Source organism: Crocodylus porosus, unplaced genomic scaffold (assembly GCF_001723895.1).
Source record: "Crocodylus porosus isolate Cpor-Errol unplaced genomic scaffold, CroPor_comp1, whole genome shotgun sequence".
Taxonomy (NCBI): domain Eukaryota; kingdom Metazoa; phylum Chordata; order Crocodylia; family Crocodylidae; genus Crocodylus; species Crocodylus porosus.
Window position 1 is genome coordinate 696822 of NW_017728944.1, and position 9686 is coordinate 706507.

General features: G+C 43.7%; 1 protein-coding gene and 1 long non-coding RNA gene across 7 annotated transcripts in view; both read left to right on the top strand.

The window, feature by feature from the left end:
* LOC109320248 overlaps positions 1-190 on the top strand; it is a 16852-nt gene extending 16662 nt beyond the window's left edge. For both annotated transcript variants that reach the window (XR_002103759.1, XR_002103758.1), the window contains exon 3: positions 136-190. This is a non-coding gene — a long non-coding RNA (uncharacterized LOC109320248). The remainder of the gene's footprint in view (positions 1-135) is intronic.
* An 8876-nt stretch (positions 191-9066) lies between these two features.
* The window catches only part of MLLT6 (MLLT6, PHD finger domain containing), a 92368-nt gene continuing 91748 nt past the window's right edge, over positions 9067-9686 (top strand). For all 5 annotated transcript variants that reach the window (XM_019550252.1, XM_019550254.1, XM_019550255.1 and 2 more), the window contains exon 1: positions 9067-9647. In XM_019550252.1, the coding sequence (XP_019405797.1) occupies positions 9539-9647 (109 nt within the window). In that variant the 5' untranslated portion in view covers positions 9067-9538. The remainder of the gene's footprint in view (positions 9648-9686) is intronic.

Here is a 9686-nt window from a genome sequence, read left to right on the forward strand (position 1 = left end):
GCGGCCCGGCGCGGCCTGCGCAGAACGGCGAGTTTCCGCTCGGCAGCTCCCAGCCCACAAGCCCCTCGCAGCGGTGGAGGGGGGAGGTCAGCGGGAGGGAGAGCGAGCGAGAGAAAACAATTTTCTGTTTGCCAGATCTGCCCCAGCTCTTCAGAGACAGTGAGCTGCCAGAGAGAGAGAGACATCAAAGCCGCCCAGCGCCGAGAACACCACAGCCCGGGAAGGGGCAGGGCGGAGCGGGGCTGTGCCTGGGCTCGAGGGACCTGTTCCAAGAGTGGGCAAGGGGGCGGATGTGGGGGCGCTCAGCACCCCTCTCCAAAGAAGCGGGTGTCCGTGCCTGCCCTGCGGCCGCTTTCCTCACCTCCTTGAGTAACGTCTTACGTGCAGCTGCGTAAGGCACTTTTTCACATATTTGCAACCCATCTGCATGTGCGAAAGAAAGACAGAGAGAAGAAAAAGGAAGGAAGGAGAGAAAGAAAGAAATGAAGGAGAAAAGAAGGAAGGAAGGAAAAAGAAAAGGAAGGAAAAGAAAGAAAAATTTAGCACTCTCAAGAGTTGTCAGCTTGACAGCCCTGGTAGATGAAGGATACTCTTCATCCAGTTTCCCAGCTCATTGCTTGTCAAAATGAGAGCTTTCTCTGGGGTCTACATAAGGGACTTTTGGGGGGCCAATACATCTCCATGGTCAGCTGTTGACCTTGCCACTGAGACTGCCAATTATTATTCCTGTTGGTAGTATAGAAATAATTGTATCAATTATATAAATGTTACTTATTTCTATATTTATTGTGTTACCCTAGTTCTTAGGAGACCTTTGTGTGAAACCAGGCTCTGCTATACTAACTAATGCCCAACAGACAATAAAAGGTTGGTCCCTATTCCAAAGCACTTACATTTAAAGTACAAGCTGACAGTCTAGTGCTAAGCATAATGTATGGGAGTGTGCGAGAAAGGAGGGAGATGAGGGCAAACATTTCATAGAGGAAGGCAGCCATGAGGACATGGATTGTTTCTTGGAGGATGTTCCAAACACACATGAACTTTTAGGCATAAAAATGGTACTGGGCAGTGTGGGCTAAAGGATAGTTAAGGGTAGCATCACTAGCAGAGCAGAGGGCATAAAAGTGCTAAGTAATTTAGACTTAGAACTATTTTACAAGTGGAAATTAACTTGCATAGCTATAGCAGAATAGTTACGGCAATTATAGGCCTGTGAGCCTAATAAGAGAGAGAGATTACTATAGCAATAGCTGCAGTCATTCCAGAACTCTTATTAAGAACACTGCATTCCAAAATCGGAGTGACTTTATTTCAGAATAACTACTCGGCTTCAGAAACAAGACAATTATTCCACAAACTCCCTTTCATTCTGGAATGGAGTGATCATTAAGAGGCAACCTCCTTCATGGAATGGGCATATGAACAGAGGGGCAACCCTCAGGCCATAAACCTGGAGGAAAGTGCATTGTGATGATAACTGTACACAGATGAGCAGGCAGCCCAAAGTCTTAAAAACAACTAGGCTGTGCATGGAAAGGTAAGCATTTGAAATTGTGAGCAAACTGGCCCTGACTCACCCAGACGTACATTTTCCACTGTCAGAGTAGGGCTAGGCTTGTATCATGTGCTTTAGCCTGAGGTCAGGCACACATCAGCAGGGAAACTGCAGCTTTACTGAGAAAAGGGAAGTTTGAACACATGGTACAGTCCCTTGAAGTGAGATAAATCTGCTATAGCTAACCACTTCTTCCTCAGTTGCAAAGAGGCCCATCCCTTGAGGACTTCAGGCCAGGGCAGGGTAATTCCTTCTTGTAATAGCCATTTACTTGTACATTTACTAGCTGTCCAAAGGCAGCTGCATCCAGACTTTCACTTCAAGGTTCCATGTCTTGGGGCAGCCTCTCACTGTGTTGTTGACCTAAATGTACAAGTGCAAGCTAAATTGATGCAGCAAGTTTGAACAAGGAAAAGAATGTCCTGTTCAGTTTATTAAACTGCCCCCGACAAGGGGATGTCCCTTGTTTATGGAGATAATCCCCCATTCTCCTTTTCTGGGGGAAAATAAGCAGCAGAAAAATGATTTCGTAGCACATGGTGTATAGGAGCTCTTAGTTCCCTAGTATGATAAGGCAACAAGATAAGTAGGTTGGTAAAATGAAAAGTGGTTACAAAATGTAGGGGTCTCAGTTCAACATGCGAAGGAAAATGAGACTGTCATTAAAAAGTCACTTAAAATATTCCCCTCTGTAAAAAAGAGAAATGTTATACCACAAACAAATTTGTTACATTCCTGTGTGTGATGATAATACACTATATTCGTTGTCTTTATTGTCTGGAATGACTCAGAAGCACCAAGGCAAATGTAGCCTACTGTATCTTTTGATTCAAGTGGTTAAAGTAAAAGGAAGGCATTTCAGATATTTTGGCCACTACCTTATTTTCTTTAGAAGCCAGTAACAACATGGTTTCCTTATGAAGTCAATAATGACATCATTGTTTCCTTTCAAATACATTCATGATATTGTTTAATGAATAATAGCTTGCACATAGTGTTTTTCATGCAAACTGCTCAAAGGACTTTGCAAAAAGGAATTGGTCTTTTACAGAATGGGAAAATGATGCATAAGGGGAGGAAGTGACTGACCCAAAGTCAAAGTTGGCAGCAAAGTAAAGTCTAGAACAGGGGTAGACAACCCCTGGCACAGGTGCCAGCATGTGGTACACAAAGGCATTTTGTTGGGTACATATACCTCAGAGTGGACAGCAGAGAAAGAGCCGGGGTGCACTGCCACTATAAGGATCAGGCCCTTTGCAGCTCCCCCATCATCCGCCCTTGGCACACCAACATCTTACAAGTTGAGGTTGGAGGTGTTTTTGGCACTCTGCCCAAAAACGTTGCCGACACCTGGTCTAGAACCTATATATCCTGGTTATTGGTGCCTTGCACAATTATCTGAATAAGCTGTGAGCACTCTTCTGTGTCTGAATAATACAAGACCTGTCCCATGAGACATCAGGCATACAGGTAAACCTGCTAATAAAACCTGAACACTAATCTAGAGGTCTAGTCTAATGTGCAGTTGCCTTCTAACTTATCAGGAAGATATCATGTAAAAGTGTATGTGGTCCTATAAAATCTGGCATCTTGTTGGTAATGTTTTATTTGTTTAGGGCAGAGAAAAAGACCAAGATAAAGAGCAGAATTGTTTCTTGGGGGTGTGGTTAATGCAAAATAGGGGCAAAGTACTTAGCTTTTCCTTTTAAAACACTATATTACAAACATAGCAGACGTTCCTGTTCAAACAGAAACTTTGGCTTTTCTGACAAGAGTTCAGGGGCCCAGCTTTCCCTCTGCAGGATAGTAGGAGCTCTTGAGGCTTTAGTTGGGATTCCCTGAGTCCTGCTCTCTGGAGACCTATATAACATAGAACAATTTTAAAACTACCGTGCATTGAAGATCTCAACACATTTTACAATGGTAACACCCCATATTCTTATTCTCTGGGTCAAGGAAATCTCAGGATTATGACACCCCAGTTGTGTCTTACTTTGGGGATGGGTTAATTATTGCCAGGAAACAAAGGCACTTTTGCAGGGAGAGAGGGAAAAATTGATTTAAAATGATATCTTTTAAGAGCCGTCCACATGTTGGCCAAACTGGTACATAAGCCTGACCAGGACAGAAAGTCAGAAGCTCAGAGCTGTCCAATTAGGACAGTCTGAATATGGGAGATTTAAAAAAAAAATGAGTAAGATTCAAATTGTCACATTGAAAGAGGGGGTCAAATAATGGTCTACTACAAGTAATACATAGAGGGCCCAGGTGACACAGGCACTGTACAGGCATAGAATAATAGCCAGTTCCTGTTATGAAGGGCTAGCAGCCTAAATAGATAAGAAGGAAAAGGGGACAAAGTACCATGATTTGCCCAGTGTCTTGTAATTGGTTGATGGCAGAGCTGGGACCAGAGCCCACTTCTCTCAATTCACAGTAGGATCTAAAATAAGGGGTTTGAAGGAAATGCTAGTAGGCAAAATTTTAAGGGAAGTCACATTAGCTTTTTTCAGCTTCAGTAACATGTATATTCTCCTATTTGTGATATCACTTATTTATGGTGAAGAACAGGAACTATATTGCCAGATCTTGATGGGAGGAAAGAAAATGCAGATCTAAACTGAGGAAGGAACTTTTTAGAGATGGAGCAAGAGGGATACATTGATTGTGGGAGGAGCAGAACATCCCTGTGTGCAACACTAGCTGTCATGCCCATCTCTAGCAGATGGCCCTTACCAAGGAGGGGAAGCTAGGTTCTGCTGCCAGCTAGTGGATTTGCTTCCTTAGCTCAAGTGATAAGAGGCTCGTGCTTTGATGGCACAGTTCCTGAAGTCTGTCACTGATGGTTACTCAGGGAAAGGTTATTACTTTTCCCTTTACATTCACTTCACCTTACAACCTGCCTTTGTGGAAGGAGGCAAAACCTCAGACAGAGCAAATTACTTTGAAGAAATGTCTTTATTATAGAGAGGCATAGATTTGCTTTCCCCTGTGTAGACGAGACCTGCCTTGCTTGGAATCAGATGGGTAATGATTCTTACTCCTGCCACTTTCATGTGCTAGTTTCACTGGCCCCATTTCCCCACAGAGGCAGGACCTGAAGGCAATATTAGGTATAAGGAAGGGCTTTAATTCCTAGAAGAAGCTATGAGAGAGAACTATGATATCATGTAGATATGTGAGTCTATTGCCAGTCAGTCAAACACAGGAAGCCCAACACATTCTTACCTTGACAGTTTGCTTATGTACTTCAGGTACTAGTTAAGCTTGACTTAAATGTCTTTTGTCTAGTCCAGAAAAGGTTTAAAACTCTTTTGAAGCACTTGCTGTAACAAAGTTTAAGGTGATTTGATCCTTGTACAGGGCTTTTCCCACCCTGTTTTTCTATTATGACCAATGGGGGTTTTTTTTAAATAAAGTAGCTATAGCATGAACAACCTGAAAAGTATGTTAATGTGCAGCTGAACTCTGAAAATATGATTTTGCAGGGTGTTGTGCTCATTTTACCTCAAAAGTTCTCATATCACAGCCACTCCCTCAACAAGTAAAAGAAAGTGTCTTTCAAATACCAGTGAAACACGAAGTGAGTTCTGAAAGTCCAGCTGAGTGTGAGATCACCCGTAAGACTCTTGACACTCAGGACAAAGTTAACAATTATGTGCATGATGCGTGCGCCAGAGAAGGATCCAACTTCTCTTAGAGTATTAATCTCTGTCATGCTAGCAATCGTAACAGTTTTTATAAGTCAAGCCAGCAGTTATGATTTAGATACACAAGAGGCTCAGTTCTTTTGCATCTGTATGTGTTTTACAGAGCCTCTTCCCTAAACACAGCCACACAGTGGGCGTGTAGTCTACATGTGTGCTTTAATGTGCATTAGCCTATTTTCATGTTCATTAAAGCATCACAAAAAATCTGTGCACTTTTGCTAATACACATTAAACTAGAATAATGCGCTTTTTCCTAGTACCTCGCAATGAAAGTACTAAATTTAATGCACATTAGCAAAAGCGCATTAAGGAATGTGTAGACATGCCCATTGTGAAACACCTGTTGGGGAAATACTAAAGGGACAATATAAATTTGGTAGCTTTAGCTCTTAGTTTTCACAGTTACAGCTTTGCGCTACTTTTGCTCAAGATGCAGGCATGCTCTTTCCTTTCTGACCTATCCTTTCCTCACCATAGGGATTAGTTATGTAAATTGGGATTTAATCCCATGAAGGCAAATTTCAGTTCAAGTCCAAGTGCCTGTTAGCATGGCCAACTGGAACCAAGACCATCAGGGGACAGAGGATGTTTAGCATTTTGTCCTATAGCCTAAAACAACCTTAAGCCACAAGTGTCTCCTTCAGGTTATAAAGGCAATCGGCCAGATTTTTTTTCTTTTAAACAAGTTATAACACAATAGATAAAAGAAAAAAAAAGGTGGAGGGAGGGAACCCTCCTAGAAAAGTGAGCTAAGGCTCAGTGAATTTCCAGCAATGTGGTGAACGTATTGTCTGCCCCTGTAACTCTCAAAGGAATGTAATAAAAGGAAGACAGCAGCCCAGCAGGCAACTTCTAGGGGAGCCGTCTGCCTTCCAGCCCCTTGATGTAATGCTTGAACAGGTGCAATATAAAGGATGCTAAACTGGTGATTATTAGGGCTGTTGGAATGGGTTTCCTTTTTGCTGTCTGATGTGAAGATTTTTTTAAGGCACTGTATTAAGGATATATAGATCACTTACTCCACTGGAAAAACCATATTTGACGAGAAAAAGAAGAGCTGCCAGTCTACTTGCTATTTGTCATGATTATCCTCTTATTTACGCTACTGTAAAACAGGAATAATTGTATTGAAATCAGTGGAGGGATATACACCCATAAGAGGAGGAGAACCAGAACCACTATTATATTTCTGCTGAAATACTGGCAGTTCCACTGACTGACTCCAGAGCAAAGATCTGAACTCTTGGCCACTCACATTTGTATAACTGGCCTCAAAGATTTTGACATGTCTGCCTTTGTGGGAATTCAGAGGGGCTTTTCTTCTGCTCAGGAGTTTCTGCACTTCCAAGATTATCTGTACTTAAGGCTTGGAAGCCACACAAAGAATCAGAGAAAAGATTTCATGCGGTTCAGTGACTTCATGGTTAAACGTCCCAGTCAAGATACAACGTTCTCTTCTTCAGCTATAATGTACATTATTTCTTTTTCACAACAACAAGGGTTTACATGAATGGAACTTGGAAATATTAATGCAAACTACCCAACCTTAAAAGTGTCTTTTTATTGACTGTGTGCTTTTTCATTCCATTACCCAAGCTAATCTGGGTCATAACTTGTACTACTATAATAGTTATGGAATTTAATTCTGAGGGCTCCTCTAGGCACCATCTAACTCTTTGCAAAACTGTTCCCTGAACTAAGTTATATTACTTTGCACACTCCGCCTTTTAGTGCTCTGCTTTCTGTTACAGACAGGGTTGTCAATTGGGTAAGTCACTGGGAAGAGAATCAAGAGATCTGTTTCATAGGTGACTGGGGGGTGGGGAATGGAGAGACACATGCCCCACTGACAGGGCTGTCCCTGCCACCTACACTTCTGTTGGCTTCTGTGGTGCTTGCCAGCCCCATCTCCACTGCTGACACTGGCTTCTGTGGGTGCCCCCCCAGACTCAGGAGGCAGTAGTCACCCATGCCTGGTTTCATCCCTAGCTCCCACCAGCTGTAAAACTTTAGGCCAGCTATTTCTGTTGCTGTTCTTCAGGTTCCCTCCTCACTCTTTTTCTTTTTACTTTAAGAACATCAGGGCAATGACTACATCCCACTACATGACTGTATACAATGCACTAGTCTTCATGTGCACCTCTAGCTGCTCATGCAATATGGTAACCTAATCCCATGTAGTTTCGCTTCTTATGCAGGGTCTTCATAACATCCTTGTGCACAACCTAAGTTATTAAAGTTTAAAAGTGCACAAGGACTTTATGAAGACCCTGTACTATGACGCTTTCTGATCTGCTGTTTAGGTTTGATCTGTAACATATCTGTCCCAGTGGGTGCATCTGCACAAGGTGCTAACTGCGCAATAGCCTAATAACACTGCACAGTAGTGCATCACAGCATGAAAAGTGCTAATACGCTACTGCACGATATTGTTAGGCTACTGTGCAGTAGTGTCACCAAAAAGGTGTTCACTGGTGCTACTCTGCAGTAATGCTGGTTTCTGCACATTTATTTAGTACTTGGTTATACAAGTACTAAATTAAATGTGCAGTAACCACTGTGATTAATGAATGTGTAGACATGCCCAGTGCTACTCAAAGGGCCATTTTTCTCCCCATTACTTTGGAAAGATACCTTAGCTAAACATGTGCCCATAGGTTTAAAAGTTGTGGGTTGTAGCCGTGTTGGTCTAAGGCAGGGGCAGACAATTATTTCAGGCAGAGGGCCGCTCACTGAGTTTTGGCAAGCCATTGAGGGCCACATAACAGGCAGATAAATATTAGTTTTTTAAATTTTTTAGGGGCCCTGTAGGCCGGATAGAATGGCCTGGCAAGCCACATTCAGCCCCCAGGCCACATTTTGCCCACCCCTGGTCTAAGGACATATGCAGACAAGGTTCTTTGGGTAAATATGGGCATGTCTACACATCACCCTACAGTGACGTACCACTCCGCTATGTCACTGTATGGAGCACTATGGCAATGTAGCCATCATGTGGGTCTACATGTGACCAGCAGCTACATCACTGTAGCGGCATACTCCTCCATTTTAGTGCACTGCTATGGCAACATAGTGGCAAAACCTAACCACATGTTGTGCACATGGTGCAGTACAGGCAGTTACTGTGCCATGCTTTAGCACTTCCAAAAGAAAATGCTAAAGCATGGCGCCACAACAACATTACCGTAGAGCAACATGTAGACATGCACAGTGATATCGTTTATTAGACTAGCTAAATAGTTGGAAAAATTGTTCTTTGCAAGCTTTTGGGCACAAACACCTTTCTTCAGGCATAGGGAAGTCTGATGGCATGTTGTGTTCTCCCGAATGGAACAGAAGCCAATATGCAGAAATATGGGTCTGTATTTGGCATATTGGTTTCTATTCTATCCAGAACACTGTCAGACTCTCCCTAAGCCTGAAGAAAAGTGTGCATGCCTGAAAGCTTGCGAAGAACAATTTTTTCTGACTATTTAGTTGGTGTAGTAAAAAGGTATCACATTTACCCAAAGGACCTTGTCTGCAATAGGGTTAAAAATTTTCTACTCTTTTAGAGCCGGTGTCCAAAACATGCCAGACGGTGGCGCTGGCAGAACCCCTATCTGTCAAAAAGGAATTGTATAGATAATAGGATTTGGGGAATGGTCCTAACTGATTGCTCCGGAGATATCCATGTTGACTGGGGTGGGCAAGCATCCAGAGTTTTGCACACACGGGTGCGCATTTGGATTTCTGATCACTTTATTTGGGGAGAGGAGGGCAAAAAGCAAAAGGAGCGGGTGGCGGCTGGAGAGCGGGGGGGGGGAGAAGGAAAAAAAAATCTAACAAAAAATGCTCCCTACCCAGCCGGGCTGCAATCCCTGAACCTAAGATTTTACGAGAGCATGCAAACTACGCAGCCATGATTGCTGTGTAGACTGGAGACAGGGGAGCTTGCATGTACGTGTGTGCGTGTGCCTGTGTGCATGCGAGAGAGAGAGAGCGCGAGCGAGCGAGCGAGAGAGAGTACGTGTAGATGGGAATGTGCCACCCTCCAGCCCCTGAGCCCGGGCGAGCTCCGGCTCTGCTGATTGTCTCCTAGCAGTAACAATGTGGGTTTACGCCGGGGGTCCCGGACCCTTGTCTCCGCCCGTGGAAACCGTGTGAAAGGCAGGTTGCAAAAAAGAAAAAGGAAAGAAAGAAAGAAAAAACCAGGGGGGAAGAAAGGAGGTCAGAGGAGGAGGAGTGTCTGCCGGAGGAGGGGGGGTGGGGAAAAGGAAACCCTCATGGAAGTATGAAGGAGATGGTGGGAGGCTGCTGTGTCTGTTCTGATGAGAGGGGCTGGGCGGAGAACCCGCTGGTGTACTGCGATGGACACGGGTGTAACGTGGCCGTGCATCAAGGTAAGCGATCGGCAGCAGCAGGAAGAAAACAACAAGCCG